Source organism: Chionomys nivalis, chromosome 16 (assembly GCF_950005125.1).
Source record: "Chionomys nivalis chromosome 16, mChiNiv1.1, whole genome shotgun sequence".
NCBI lineage: Eukaryota > Metazoa > Chordata > Mammalia > Rodentia > Cricetidae > Chionomys > Chionomys nivalis.
In genome coordinates, this window is record NC_080101.1 from 54,382,356 (window position 1) to 54,398,899 (window position 16,544).

At 38.4% G+C, this 16,544-nt stretch overlaps 1 protein-coding gene across 1 annotated transcript in view; it reads left to right on the forward strand.

Moving 5' to 3' along the window:
* Crispld1 (cysteine rich secretory protein LCCL domain containing 1) overlaps positions 1–16,137 on the forward strand; it is a 35,195-nt gene extending 19,058 nt beyond the window's left edge. The window contains exons 5-15 of the mRNA XM_057790691.1: positions 196–311; positions 1,063–1,163; positions 3,282–3,422; positions 3,828–3,888; positions 4,010–4,076; positions 4,275–4,405; positions 6,299–6,342; positions 6,431–6,503; positions 9,663–9,738; positions 12,833–12,963; positions 15,126–16,137. Of these exons, the coding sequence (XP_057646674.1) occupies positions 196–311; positions 1,063–1,163; positions 3,282–3,422; positions 3,828–3,888; positions 4,010–4,076; positions 4,275–4,405; positions 6,299–6,342; positions 6,431–6,503; positions 9,663–9,738; positions 12,833–12,963; positions 15,126–15,177 (993 nt within the window). The 3' untranslated portion in view covers positions 15,178–16,137. The remainder of the gene's footprint in view (positions 1–195; positions 312–1,062; positions 1,164–3,281; positions 3,423–3,827; positions 3,889–4,009; positions 4,077–4,274; positions 4,406–6,298; positions 6,343–6,430; positions 6,504–9,662; positions 9,739–12,832; positions 12,964–15,125) is intronic.
* Positions 16,138–16,544: the final 407 nt, after the last annotated feature.

Sequence of the window (16,544 nt, forward strand, 5' to 3'; positions counted from 1 at the left end):
TGACCTGCAAATCTCTTTTATGAATGGAAGAACAATCCCAAACCCAGATCTCTGGCAAGCTACTGGTTTGACAGCTCTCACTCCAGTGTGGATGATCAGTCTTGGCTGCCACAGCTCTGCTACATCGGTCTCTCTTTGATGCACTGCTATCTCTTTTCACTCCCACCCCGCCTTAACCTCTCTTCTCTATCACAGGTGGTGTGGGCCACTAGCAGCAGGATAGGCTGTGCCATCAATCTGTGCCACAACATGAACATCTGGGGACAGATATGGCCCAAGGCCGTCTACTTGGTGTGCAATTACTCTCCCAAGTGAGTGGGCAAGAAGGCATGGGTGTCTCGTGGAAAGTTTTCCGAATGTAAAAATAGTTTCCTAAGGCTGATTTTTCTCATTGTTAAGGTATATTCGTAGAGTGTATTGCTTAGTTCCGTTCATCTCCCATGGCAGTGATTGTAGTTGCTCAGTGCATTCTTCACTGCTCAAAGGGAATGGGAGATTTGAAACTGCCATCTTCCTTAAAGTCATAAAACACATTTATATGTTTTTCAACCTCATATATTATACCAGTATAGTTAATATTTAGTAATTTTGATGAGAGATTTTTTTCAGCTATGCATTAGTTGAGAAACAAATATATTTTCCTGTGTAAAGAAGACTTGAATGATTATGTTAAAATTTCACAAAACAATTCTGAGACTCAGACTTAAATTATTGATTTACACGAGATAGACGAATATCCATTTGAATTCATTTTTTTCTGTAAATGTTTGATTTTTAAATTTTTAATAGAATTCAATTCAAAAAAAAACAAAACAAAAAACAAAAAAAATCAAAAAAAAAAAAGAATTCAATTCAAGTTACTTTGAAAGTTGTAATAACAATGAGACATTTAACTGTATGTAAACCTAGACCCAAAGGATTTCATAGCTAAAATATATAGAGGCCTATATCCTAAGATGTCTGCAATATTACTCCCCTAATGTTTCTATAGTGATGTTTGTAATATCTTAGTAATGCTATCAGATGTTTTAATGGAGTGGATCATCTCTATCATTTCTTCAGGGGAAACTGGTGGGGCCACGCCCCTTACAAACATGGCCGACCTTGCTCTGCTTGCCCACCCAGTTTCGGAGGAGGCTGTAGAGAAAACTTGTGCTACAAAGGTCAGTGTTGTGTGGCTGTAGTTCTCACTTTAAAGTCTCTGTTTATCTAGCTTTGCATCATGGGGTCTATTCTTGGGGGTGTGGTCAAAGGCTAGTGTTTGGCTCATGTTGGTGCTGGAGGTGCTCGGTGGAATCTCCAGCATCGAGAAATTGAAAAGAAGTCTAAACCCACATTAGCTATCACATGAATGCTTTATAGAGTTCTAATTCAAGCTTTTTGAGGGAATAATTTTAAGTATGAATAATTATTTTCAAACTATTTTAAAAAGATTATTGTGGTGAACTCCTTATGACTGGGTCATGTGCCTACAGGACAATAGCAAGGGTTTTAGACAACTGCTTCTAGAACCCTCTCGTAACTTCCGAGTAAGAATCTATTTCTTAAGGATCATATTAATGTGTCCTTGAGCGTTTTCTCCATAACTGTCATTTTTAAGAATCTGACAATTTAACTTAATTCATTTTCAGTTCTTTGAGGGTTTGGACAAAAGTTTGTCTCTGTGTATTGTACTGATCCATGAACCATGAGTCAGAATGCATCTCCATTTCTCACCATAGACTATATTTCATATGCCAAAACAATTTTAAAAGTGCAGCCATACTGTGCAACTTATAAAATCTGTGCCCTCAAGTATATTTGAAGTCTTAACATGTAAATATAAGACTCAGGTACTAGTTGCAGCCCTAGCACAGGAGTGGTAGTATTCACCTTTAATCTCAGCACTAGGAAGGTGGAGTTCAAACACCCTCAACTGTTCAGCAAGTCAAGGCCAGCCTAGAATAGCTGAAACTCTCTCTTGAAAACATGTAAATATAAATATAATGCCTTATTAATAATGCCTGTGGATATGCATATGACAAATATTTGTGAAAAGTCATGAACTTGGACATCCTTTTGGTCACATTTTACCTTCTGCTTTGCATTTTTTGGTTTAATGCAAATCATGCATATACATAGTCTTGAACCATGCTCAGTGCTCATGGAGAGACATGCCTTTGCTTTCCTTATTGACTGAATGTTCCTTAGTGGCAATGAGTAGACAGGAAACAGCCATTCTGCTTCCATATTGTATGTTCCTGTCTGAATTCCCAGCCACTTTTCAGCGTGTCTTCCTTCTGTGATGGTCTTGGTAGATTCCACTCCCAAAGTTACACCCTCTCTGCCCTTCATGAGTGATTGGTGTACTCCTCGTAAAACTGACACTCCTCTATATTCACACCTTTCTTCTAAGTTCTGAGTTTATGGACACAAGTGAAAACAAGTACCTTTTTACAACACAACACTGACGGGCTCTTGACATAGTCCACACCAGGGGCAGGAGAGTGACACAGATGGGCTCTTGACATAGTCCACACCAGGGGCGGAGGAGTGACACAGATGGGCTCTTGACATAGTCCATACCAGGGGCAGAGGAGTGACACAGATGGGCTCTTGACATAGTTCACACCAGGGGCAGGAGAGTGACACAGATGGGCTCTTGACATAGTCCACACCAGGGATGGGGGTGAGTTCAAATTCCAAGCTTGAAACTGTCCTCTAATTTAAAGATAAATTTTTTGTGTTTTGAAGTTATCCTAAAAGAAATAAAAATTCTGGAAATTGATGCTGTAACAGATAGCAAGGATATGCCCATCCTTTAAGGGGACAATGTGCACTTCCTGTGGGAGAGAAATGCAGACTTCCTGTGGGAGAGTAATGTGGGCTTCCTGTGGGAGAGAAACATGCACTTCCTAACCCCTGATGTTACTATATAACAAGGTCAGCTTCAGGCATTTTAATAAAAAGAAAACATGGATACCATACTGTAAAAAGATTAGAGCTGAGTCCTCCCAATATTAGCTAGGCACTAACACACACACACACACACAAAAATAAATAAATAAATAAATAAATAAATAAAATAAAATAAAATAAAATAAAAAAATAAGGGTTTAAAGGCTATCTTGTGTACTTCACTTCAGTGTGGTACACAGAACCATAAACTTGTGTCAAAACCTGTGCCCAAAAAGTACTGTGCTTCTAGTTTTAAATTACTAAACAGGTATAGAGAAGCATTGACTAATAATTTGTGCTCATATAAGTAAAATCCATATTTTTTAATCTTTTCCCTCTGACAGAAGGGTCAGACAGGTATTACACGCCTCGCGAAGAAGAAACCAATGAAATTGAACGGCAACAGGCTCAGGTCCATGACACGCACGTTCGGACGAGATCAGATGATAGTAACAGAAATGAAGTCATCAGCACACAGCAGATGTGTAAGACCCTCATCACGTGTCAGCTGCTCATGCTTTGCACGGGTGATAACTGCCCACATTTTACCTGCATGTTTTCAGAATATAAAAAGCATGTTTCAGCTGGGTGTTGGTGACACATGCCTTTAATCCCAGCACTCAGGAAGCAGATTCAGGTGGATCTCTGTGAGTATGAGGTCAGCCTGGCCGACAGAGTGAGTTCCGGGACAGGCACCAAAGCTACATAGAGAATCCCTGTCTCAGAAAAAAAAAAAAAAAAAAAAAAAAAAAAAAAACCCACAAAAATAATAAACAAAACCAAACAAACAAAATCTGAAACAAAACCCCTGCAAGCTTTAATAATGCATAAAACCCATTTTAGAAGCTTTGAGTTATTAAAACTAACTTGGCATTTTTGTTTATTTTTAGCTCAGATTGTTTCTTGTGAAGTAAGGTTGCGGGACCAGTGTAAAGGGACCACCTGTAACAGGTAGGCATCACTGTGAGTCTCGGCATCACTGTGAATCTCAGCATCAGCTGACAAGACAAAGGAAGTGTTTGCATTCTGTGTGTAGAGAAACTAACATTTCTTTCTTCTGCCTGTCGTTTAGGTACGAGTGCCCGGCAGGCTGCTTGGACAGTAAAGCTAAAGTCATTGGGAGTGTACACTATGATATGGTGAGTGGAAGTGAGAATTATTTGGGAATACAGTCTTTTCATATGGCATCTATTCTCAATGATGAACATACAACTTATACTAAATGTAGATTGTTTCTCAGAAATGCTTATTCATGTTAGAGTCATATACAGTGTAATTTGCTCCATCAGGCAGAGCTTCCATTCTTTAACACCCTGTGCCTTTTCCTTCTCTGAAAGCAATCCAGTATCTGTCGAGCTGCCATCCACTATGGGATCATAGACAATGAAGGCGGATGGGTCGATATCACTAGGCAAGGAAGAAAGCATTACTTCATCAAATCCAACAGGAATGGCGTTCAAACAGTTGGGTAAGAACCTGAGTGATCTTTTCTATCAGATGAAATGAAGTTGTAATAACGGGCTAACATATCTTTTGACCCAATTATAGAAGAATTTATGGGAGAACAGTTGCTAATTTTCAAAGTTCATTTTATCTTAAACTTTCCACAGATAAAAAGATGGGGAAAGCCTACGAATTCAAAGCTGAATCATTTTGCTTAAGAACAGTAAAATTCTGACTTGTCAGAAATTCCATAAGTGAAAGCAAATTTACAGTGAGCTCGCAGGGTTGGACAGATGTCTCAGAGGTGAAAAGCATTGTTTTTAGCTCTTTCAGCAGATGCAGGTTTGGTTCACAGCATTCACGTGGTAGCTTACAACTGTCTGTAACTCCAGTGGCAGGGATTTGAGTCCATCTTGTGGAATTAGCAGGAACCAAACATACATACAAAGAACATACATACATATAGGCAAAACTTTTTTACAGAGCAAGCAAAAAGATTTTTAACTATAGCCAAATTTTGAGATTAAGCCATACATTGTTCAGCTATGTCAGAAATACCCCGAAGAAGGCTAATTCGCTGCATGGTTCTTTCATGCAGGTGCAATTTAAACACATGAAGAACTTTGATTCACTTTTTAAGTGTTTCTCAAATTTAGTATAATGTATGTCATTCTGAAACATGAAAAGTTTTAAATGTGATTTAAAATAGAAAGTGTAGTCTTTTGAAACATCTTCGTGTGGTGCCTTTCGTCCTAAGTGAAAGAACATTGAACTCCAGACAAAAAACTTTCCTTAGGAATCATACCGTAGACTTTCCTTGTAAGTGTACACTTGGGTGAAGTTTCACAGATTAAATTGGAATTCACTGCTGGGTGTAGAGGTGTATATTTTTAATTCTAGCATTTGGGAGGCAGAAGCAATTGGATCTTTGTGAGTTTAAAGCCAACCAGGTCTACACAGTGAGTTCCACAACAGGCAGAGCTACATAGTTAGATCCTGTCTTGAAAAAAGAAAACAACAAACAATGGATTTTATAATTTTAAAAAGTAATCTGGTAGAGTGTTTCTTGCAAATTAATGTTCCGACTTGTTATGTGTACAGTTGTGTGCTTGTAGTCATTGGCTCTGTCTCTTTTTAGTACAATGCTATTGGCTTATTCACTTAGCAAAATTTATAAATCATCATAAATAAACAATAGTCATTAGTGAAGCAGACACTGGTTGATGTTGCACTGAGGGGCAGTTTTTCTATCTTCAACTTCATTTTTGGGTGTCTGCTATAGAAATGCTAATGAAATATGAAGTGTGATCCATTTTGTTGGTTTTGTGAAGACAGAAGTTGTTGATTTGTAGGATCACATTATAAATGAACAATATTAAATATTGAATTTGAAACTGGTAGAAACAAAAGAATGTTAAGGTTTTACATCTTTAATACTAAGCAAGCAATTTAAAGGGTGAGCCATGTTGAAATAATGTTGCAAATTAGTTATCTCACAATAACAAATGACGATTTCAAAATGTGAGTGTATGTAAACAAGTTAAAATTTTAATATAGAATGATATCCATAGTGTTATGTTCCTTCTTTTCTGCATGATTCATACAATAAGAAGATGTTCATTCATTTACAGTAGACACTTTAACAATAGTTAATAATTGAATAACCACTGCCCCTTTAAGGCAGTTGTCATTTTTCAGTCTTTTTTGTCTTATACTGATTATTGTAAAGGCTTAGCTCATTCTGGAAACAAAGGCCATTAGTGTATAGGTTTATTGTGAAGTCAGTGATGTGGACTTACACTATTTGTTCAGGCACTTTAATAAAAATGTTGAGAAGACAAAGACCTGAGCAGTATCAGCGGTTTCATTGCTGCTAATATCCATAAGCAAATGACTGACATTTCCTTTTCGTCTGCAGCAAATATCATTCTGCTAATTCCTTCACGGTGTCCAAAGTAACAGGTTAGTGTTCCATTCTTATTTGTCTTCTTACCATGTATGGTTTGCTTCCCTTCAAATGGATTCATTTGTTTTGGCTTTAATTGTTCAGTTCAAGCTGTGACTTGTGAGACTACAGTGGAGCAGCTCTGTCCATTTCAGAAGCCTGCCTCACATTGCCCAAGGTAAGGCTTTTCACATTCTCTCATCCATGCAATAAGGATAGCTATGTGCATATTACATATAATATATATATATATACATATGTATATATAAAATATAATTGTGCATGCACCTACATAGTCACTTAATGGGTATGACTTTGGTCTTGTGATACCTGTTTTTATCTGAAATTCTGGTTCTTTTAGGGTTTAGAATTTTGTATGATCTAGAATTCCTTCCTAGAAGGAGCAGCAAGACATGACATACTACATGTACCCAAGTATTCCTACTGTACCTTCTCCAAGTTTTGGTCAGTCCCTGGTCTCAGGACTTACACATGCAATCATGTGTTCATTTGATCTACAAAGAGTTTCCATGTACTACTATAATAAGATATCACACTGGTTGGTATATACATAAGAAGTTTATTTCTCACATTGCTGAAGATAAGAAGCCCAAGACCAAGGTGCTACTGATGTGGTCACTGATACAGCTCTCTCTCTAGCTTGTAGACGGCCACCTTCTTTGCAGCTTTACGTGGTGGGAAGAGCTTTTTCTTATCTACCTTTATTGCAAGACCATTAATCCAAAATCCAATTTTAATAACTTCAATTAATAATTTATTTAGCCAAATTACACCCATATTGGCCCTGCCTATCTCCAAATAGCAGTGTGGATTAGGACTTCAACAGATACATGTGGGGTTAACAATAACATTCATTCTGTGACAAGTTCTTCCACAGAAACCAACACAATGAATATTTTAACATTGCAACCTAGCTCCTAAATTTGCAGAATATAATTGCAACTGGTAAATGAAAATAATGCCAATAAGATTTGAATAGGATTCTTCATTTTTTTTTATCTGTGGGAAGTCTCTCATTTTGAGATGTAGTATGGACAATTGAGTTTGCATATAGACATAACAATCCTGTATCCTTTCAAAGAACTTACCCCAAAAGGAATATGAGGAAATATGTCCTCAGAGATTTCATATCTGGCAGGGCAACCCAAAGTAAATGATGAAATAAATAATTATTAAATGGATAATAAATAATTATTACTCAATACTAATGGAAACCTTATATGCCTTAAATGGAAACAGACCTGTAAATGCACGTTTAATCCCGAAATGAGTCGGTAGCACTTTTGTTCAGAGCATACAGGCAAGTGTGAGTGACGGACTGGTTACTAGATCACCGCTTCTCAGTAATGATACTGAAATAGCCGAGCAAGCAGCCTTCCCAATCTGTCTTTCACATGAACTTATCTAAGTAGAAAGGAGATCAAGTTGGAACTGTGGCCTCTGACCTTCTGCAGGCTAAATGCCAGCTAAGAATAAGATGCTGTTTGTACACACAGCCTGAGCCTAGGGCGAGGGTTTGACAGCTATGGGAGGAGAATGAATGCCCAGCAGTTTTCACATTCAATGAGAACCTTTCTTGTCAGCAGGGACATGTTTCAGTTCTCAGAAACTCCAGAGAGGTTCTTTTATAATAACCAACCCTCCAAAACTTTGTCATTTCTTACTTTTGTTTAAATGGTTCTGACTTACATATACTATGACGTGTACACAGTATAAAATATTGTATGATACTATGCAAATTTTAGAACTACTACATCTGTTTCTTGAGGACGATCTATCTAAATTGGTAAGGGTAGATTCAGATCTTTTTTTTTTTATTAATACTAGTAGAAAATTCATGGATGTGATTATATTTAAGGGACTTTCTTATGGTTATCATGTTGAAAGTCTCATGTACTATATAAAATGATGTTTTCTCAGTTTTAGTTTATATTTCCTTTAAGTGCCTGTATGGGGTGTGAGGGAGACACACACACACACACACACACACACAGCGACAGAGACAGATAGAATATCAGCGGAGAAGAAGTAATTGGTTATTTTCTTTTTAATTATTAGTTGATGGTTTCTTGAATTCCAGAGATGGATTTAATTATTATGGACGGGAATGTTTCAATTTAAAAACAGAAAGCTTTTGGAAGCTTTTAAAAAAATGAGCCTAGCCAATCAGATATCTCTATGGTAGTAGGCTGTCTGAAGAAAGAACATCTGATGCTGAGAGGGGAGAATTGTAAAGGCCCTGAGGCATGAGCACGGAGCATGTTTTGTGTGTCTGAGGAATAACTACCCCTAACTGGAACTGGGAATGCAGGTTGAAGAGAGCCACATATTCATTTCTCAAACATGCAAAACATATCGCAAGGATCTGCTCACTTATTTTCAGCGAGGAAAAAAGTCTTTGGAACAATCAGAGATAAATGGCATATTTGGACTTGCATCTTTTAGTTTAAATATGAGTAACCCGATTGGAGAGGACCAAGTCAGGTGAGGTCATGGGAGAGGGTGTTTCTGTAAGTTACACAGCGGCTGATCATAGCTGTACTTACCGTGGTTTAAGTTCTTTCAGGAAGCCCTGATCTTGGTCGTATTAAGTATGACTGATAAGAATTCCTGCCCAGTTGAACATAAGGTAAAAGAGAAAGAGGAACCAAGGCACAATAGAGGCTTTGGCAGAAGTTGTGCAACAATGGAATTGTACTGTGTTGTGATGGGAAGCCCACACATGGAAAGGACTTAATGAGAGATATTTTTATTCCATGTCAGATAAGCTTGAGCTATCGGTTAGATGTACGCTAAGTGCTGAGAAAGTGGTAGGGATTCACAGTGGAAATGCAGAGAAGTTCCAGCTAGAGATGGAAATTTGGATATTAACTGTAGATGAAACTAAGCCCATGAATGTGAACAAGACACCAAAGATATAAGTGCAGAGAAGAGCAGCGAGTTAGGAGGCACGCTGTGTCGTACGGGCAGTCCCTGGGATTCCCCACGCCGTCCGTTCACTGAATTCTGCTCACACTGAGCTCCAAACTCAGATCCAGAGGTTTTTGTTCAAGTGTCTTTCTCCTCTGAGTTACCAAGGCAGAAGGCTTCTGTGTAAATTAAAAAACAAAACAAAAACAAAATACATATCTTTGTTCAAACCTGGAAGTAACTAGAAGAAGGCACTGTGCCAGCTGCTGGTCTGCATAATTGATCTGTCTCAGGAGATTAGGGTAAGCAGGGCCTGCATTGTTGATTTATTTTGATATAGAGTTTTGGTTTTATTACTAAGAAACACTGAATTCACCAGCTTACTTCAGGTCTTTATTTTTTTCAGAGTGTACTGTCCTCGCAACTGTATGCAGGCAAACCCACATTATGCTCGTGTAATTGGATCCAGAGTTTATTCTGATGTAAGTATGCTACTTTGTATGGCTCCCAATGTTTTCGTGTTTATAAATGCATACTTATTTAGATGTGTATAAATGCTCTAAATAGAGTCAGGGCTGGTTCTGACCTAGTACACATATTTTCAGAAGAGCTAATCATCAATGTCACTGAAAACGAAGATATAAAAATATGCATATATAATTATTTGGCTAAGTTTCACTCATGTCTTGCCCATTTATCAGACATTTAACAAGAGAACCTGGAGGCATTCTTGGGAAGTAAAATGCAGTTTGCTTGTCTTCAGTCTTTATTTTGGTTCTTTTATGTCTTAAATGTTAATAATTTGTCAAATATATGCATCATATGCTCACTGCCAAAGAGGCACTAGACAAATAATTAAGGGCCAAAACTAGATAATGTATTAAAATGTGCATGGAAGGGAGCTATCTGTTAGCACATTGTAACATGTGAATTTAGCGTGGTCAGAAAAGAAACCCCAGCAGCGATGGCCTCACACATTGCAAGTGGGTTTTGTAGCACAGGTAGCTAGGGGGCCGTAGAGAAATTGTTCTGCAATAGGAATGAAATCTAGCAAGATATGTGGTAAGAGTAGATGCAATGTGCACAAGAGACAGCACTGGTGAGCTCTGGGCAGAGAACAGACGCTTGTGAGAACCGGGGGGGGGGGGGGTGATAGATGGAGATTCTGCGTTTGTGTGCTGATGAACTCAGATTTTATCCAGTGGATATTTGGAAAGAACTGAAGATTTCAAAACTAGAGTTACAAAAACACATGGGGAAAGTTTCCTCTTCATGTACATGTTCAGTGGAATATTCTAGAACATTAGTTGTGTAAGGTGGTTGGATTATGGACTTCACCTCACTTCTCTTATCACATTCTGTTCATTCCAAATTCTCCCTAGTTCAACTCTGCTTTTGATGTCCTTGCTAAGCCTCCAGCCTCGGGTTTGGTTCTTCTTTAAATGTCCCACGGGTGCCAGGAATTTGCCCATCCTCATAGTCGTTTCTGAAGAAGTTTCGTCATGATGGTGCTCTTTATATCTCAGTCATCATCACTGTCTTTGTGAGGTCCATAGTGGCCCCTCCTGCAGTCAGTGTCATCCTTCTTCCCACTATGACTCTGCTCACAGCTGTTAGCAGGCCTTGGACCTCTGTTCTGATTCATCCGCAGGTTCCTTGAAGGCAGGGGGTGCATTGCGTTTGTCTGCCAAGCTATGATCAGTCAGGACACAGAGCGTGCAAAAAAAAATCATTCCTTACAGCCTTTTCTCCTTAATTTCCAAAATTTCTCATTTTAGTCATGTCTGATGAAAGTCTTTCAAAATTTATCCCCCACTATTCTGTCTTTAAGGCATCTCTTGCTAGTTAGGGTATTGCTAGAACTTTCACCCTAAGAGGATCTTAGTCTTCTGTCTGCGAAGGATGTGGGTGATATGTGTTGTTAGCTAGAGTGAGTTGGAAGATTCCTGTCACGCAGGAAAAGCAGATCTGTAAACGATACCTGCCAATCTTCTCAGCTCCCATAAAGTGTGTTGTCTCTCAGTTAAAGTTGGTGTGGAAAGGTGTGGAGGAATCAGCCAGCTTCCTCCTGCCACTTTGGCTTCCCTCCATGCTGCACTCTTTCTGCCTACAGAGCTAGAAGTATAGTGTATATTTTGCTACTATGGACGTCTTTTGTAGTTTATCACAAACCATATTAATTCTGCATGGGTTCAAAATTCCACTGTATTCACAGATGAAAAGAATCATTTCAATAATATAGTCGTTTAAAATATGGATAAAAAAATTACCTTTGGACTCCGTAAGAGTGGCAAGCAAAACAGTCCTCTGAAAACATCTACAGAACTTGGGTTTTCGTGAATGTCATATGCAAGCATTTTCATTGCCTTGAGGAGAAAGTGCCGATTATACTACTTTAATAAAACAAGAGGAATTACTGAAATCTACAGAGAATTACTTTTAATTTAAACTATTCTGAGCAGCATCTGTCTGTCCTGGATACAGTGAGCAATGCAGTCTGGACTTTAACCTGCTGAGTGAGATGCCTCCTCCTCAGAGGGAGGATACACAGTGTTTGACAGACAGCAGTTTGTAACAGAGCAAAAACAGAAGGATTAGAAACCCTGGCCTTCAGGCTCTTGGAGCTAATCAGTACTGACGGATGCCACAGAGTTCAGAACACCATGATAAAACCAGGTCAGGTCAGACACACACACTTGTGTGAACCTTTAAATCCTTATAAAACCATGCATGATATAACCAATGGAGACCTGCCACAGGCTGCAGAAAGAGTGCAGGGTGGTGAAATGGATTTTGGGGTGCTGAAATAATTTATGTGCATCCTGTGTTGTATTGCCTCAATTCCCAGCTACTGACACGTTACCATAGAGCAACTTGATTGAAGCCAATGCTTGGATCCAGGAAAGACTTCCATGGTCCAAGAAAAGGATTTGACTTTGACTTTGGAAGACAGTGGTTTTAAACATTGGAAATTTAGACCTGAAACATTAAATAAGACTTCTTCACCATAGACTTTCTCTTTAGCTTGGATTTTGTAGCTGAGTGTATGAGCATGGCACCGTAACATAGCTGTGACATAGATTCTTTTCGCTGGGGCAAATGCATCTCCATTTCACGCATTCTGGCAAATGGCTCTTAGATATGGACAGAGCCATGATTGAGTTGTGTATAAGTAAAATCTGGATGTGAGATTATCTCCTCCATGTTGTGATCATTTCCTCATGTATGTCTCAAGGCTGAGACTTGTGAATGGAAAATACCATTTGAAGAATGAAAAGTTCATTTGCCTTGTGTTGCCTTGGTCATAAAACTCTGTTTCCTAAACAGGGCAGGTGTTTCCAATATTAAGTGGTGCAGAGGTTTTACTATGCCAGCTCCATTTAGCCTCTGCATTCAGACTTGCTGAGAATCGGTTTGATGTGTGACTTCCCAAACACTCCTTTGTGTGTGAAACATTACACATCAGCTGTTCACTGGCTGCACAGATAGATGTTGAAGACCTCAGACTAGAAGCATGGGCTAGGCAAGTCCAGCAGGGGAGTTCTTCCTAATGGTGTATTGTCTTTGCTTCTGCAGCTCTCAAGTATCTGCAGAGCGGCAGTGCATGCTGGGGTGGTTCGAAACCACGGCGGTTACGTGGACGTCATGCCTGTGGACAAGAGAAAGATGTACACTGCTTCTTTTCAAAATGGAATCTTCTCAGAAAGGTAAGGTCAAGCAAGATAAGCATCACTTTATGTTTTAATTGGTGGTCTGTCTTGTTGTTTGCTTGTTTATAGCTCTTCTTCGAGTGGTGTCTGAGTGGCTGAATAGTGTGTTTCCTTTGAATCCTTGCATGGTTTCTGGTCCTTCTGGGATGAAGTACCAGAGGTGGCTGTCTCCTGCAGGCTTATGAAAGAGCAACATGAAAATCGGATTACCCAGAGAACCGCTCTTTTGTTAATTGATCTTATAAAAAGGAAATTTCCTTCATCCTCTTTCAGATTTTCTAGATTAGTTTTCATATTTAATTCTTTCTAGGTGTGCAAGGCACTGAGTACTTCTCTAATCCAGTTATCTGACAAAGTATTTGACCAAAACAATAAGTCTTAGTTTCCCTAGAAATAAATTCTCTTTTTCATTAGAACTTGGATACTTAGTGTGATGTAAATGAATTCTTTCAGGCTATTTTCTGCTGTTCAGCTCATTAGTGTGACATATTTTTACGACTTGGGAAAATTTATCTACTTATTTTATGAACTATTAATAAATGTTAAAAGAAATGAGCTTTCGATGAATTTCTAAAATCATCAATATTTATGGAACAAATGTGAAGTTCCATTTATTTGTGCAGAAGTCTACATTTTAGCTATTTCCTGAATCATGCTTCCAAATCATAGCAGAAGATTCAGGTCTCCAATAGTTTCTCTAAGAACTCTAAGACAGTAAAGTCCAGATTGCCATCCCCAATTCAGACACACACTGTCTGCTTTCTGATGGGATGATACCAGGAGGCCATGGTTGAGAAGGTGACTTTCTAAAGCTTGGCTCATGACCTTCCTAAGCAGGTGGAACATAAAAAAACAGGTCCCCGAGTTATAAACTCCAACATAGCTTTTCCAGTCTAAGTGAACTTCATTTAGTCCTCACACTTAAAACTGTTGTTTTGATGTGACAGGCTACCCGAACTAGGATAGCATTTGATTTTTAATTACTGTGAATGTCCTAGCACTTTCACTGTGTCTGCTGGATACTTCAGCTAAAGAATATATTTCTGAACCCTAATTTATATATGTGTTTGCTGAGGTTCAAATTGGTTAAGTACTTATTATACCCAAGGTCATGTAACAGTCAATCACTACGATTAACTCTTGTTCTGTAAGTTTAGAGATGCAGATTTGCTCTAGATATTACTATGGACAAAGACACACTTCAGACACAAACACTTCCCAGGACTTCTAGCTGTGTCCTGCAAAAGGAAAGGTGGTGTTAGATTGCTTTTGTGTGTGTCTGAAGACCTGGCATGGCAAGTGGGCGCGTTCTGTGCGGTCTTCTGCACAAGCGTTGTCATTTCCTCCCGCTAAGGTCCTCTCCCTACTCATTGTGTAAGAATATGTATAGAAAGGAATTTCAATTTGTCCTTAGCAATATTCAATGTGTTCATCTTTAAGTTTATTTTAATTATTACAAAACAAAATTTCATGTAAAATGCAAATAAGATATGTATTTAGAATAAAAATATTTGGTTCTGTATTGCTTTCACTATGCTTTAAAATAAAAATAGCTCAAAATGGTACTGGGGGGAGAGAGAGAGAGTGAGGAAGGGAGAGAGAGAGAGAGAAGAGAGAGAGAGAGAGAGGAGAGAGAGAGAGAGAGAGAGAGAGAGAGAGAGAGGGAGAGAATGAGATACTTTATTTCCATTTTAGTGAGGAAATATTAGGGCTTTCCAGTTTGAACTTTAAATTTCATTAGAAAAAAATTTTGAGAACTATCGATGCTATGACCTAAACTGTGTGATGGCATTAGAATTTATAATTGAAAATATAAATTCTACTGCTAAGGAAATAGCAGCCTAACTTTGCTGTATTAGAGTCTAAGGTAGCAATGTGTGAAAGCATGCCTCAGGTCCTGTGAACTATGTAGCGGCTGCTCTCCTTCCTTTTAAGCATCTCAAGTTTCTTTAGTAAACTTTCAGTCCAGTCAGCAAGCAAGATCTAGAGGATTATGTCATCCTCCCCGGAGCTTCCCAGTAAGTGTAAATTACGGCAGTCTGACACAATTGGGCCATCTGGATTCATGGAGCTACTTGCTTGCCTGTCCTCAGAGAGAATGATTGATGGGGAGGATTATATGCACAGATGACCTCAATGTATCTTTTGTGCTCTTGCAGTTTACAGAACCCTACAGGAGGAAAGGCATTCCGGGTCTTTGCTGTTGTGTGACAGGGAACTCTTGGAAAGGAATTGGAAAGACTGTGTCACATGCCACGATTCTGAGTTTTGTATAGAACTGTAACTGTACAGAAGAAAGCAAGTATTGCCAGCCCACCTCTGGAGTGCAAATGCGTGTCACTCTTGAGAGGCAAAGTCTATAAAATAAAACATGGGACATTAGCTTTGGGGAAAATATTGAACATTTAACGGTTTTAGAAATCCTGTGTTGAATATTGCTATATTTTCTTAGCAGTTATTACTACAGTTTATTACATAGTTGTAATGTTCTACGTTTCGTATATTATATTATATGGTGCTTTGTATATGCCACTAATAAAGTGACTCCAAACAGTGAATGTGAACGGCCTTAGAGAATTATCTGGTGCATTGGAAAGCAAACAACCCTAAAACTGAAGGAAACATTTAAGTCACTCTTTTGCCAGTCCTCTACATTCTTACCTACTTGAAATCTCTGTCTTTCCCTTTAAGACTGGGCCGTTTTTCTCTTCTGTTAACTGGTATTATGCAGAATATTAAGTCCTGATGTTGCACTTGTTATTTTGTATAAAATAATCTTTTAATTTCCAAGTGAAAATATTTGGTTCCCCTGGAACGGCCTCGGTTGTATGTGGGGTAAAGTCCAAGTGTATTGTTGAGAACACGCCTGGTGATCATGTAGTAGCTAGAGGGTAGCGTGGCTGCCTGAGCTTGCTAGCGTTCTTAGGACTGAGTTCACATGGCTTTCTCTTGTATCCTGGCAAGTACTCCTGCAGGCCAGGAAGTATAATAAAAAGTCTAATGAGGATGAACTGATGTGTTACATTTTATTACCACTGGTGTTCATAGTGGCAAATGGCTTTGTGTATAAACCTTCCAATAGTGTCGTCCTACGGTGGTGATATATTTGTTTCTGTGAAAATGTACTGTGCTTTGATAACATTCTGTAAAATGTTACTGTTAGTATGGTTTTTTTTCCCTGCTGGTGAACTTATTTGTTTCCCATAAACATATTAAAATCAATCAGTTTCAAAAGACCATTTCACTTTTACACGCATGCTTTGTTGTACAATTTTTCTAAATGAGCGATTATGGTCAACCTTAGTTTTCTAAATTTGACTTTCTGACATCAGTTTAAGTCAGTGGCTATTAGCAGAAACTGACACCTAATCATGTAGCTATTTGTTTTAGGAAAATGGTCATTTATTTAGAAATATTATAACAAGAGAAACTTTGAATAAGAGGAGAACTATGAATTTCATAAATGGAAAGAAAAATATCAGACAGCAAGGTAATGATTATAATTACAAAAGAGCTGAACAGGCAACAAATACTTCAAATATTTCTAAAATGAGCAGGTGTTTAGACATAGATAAAAT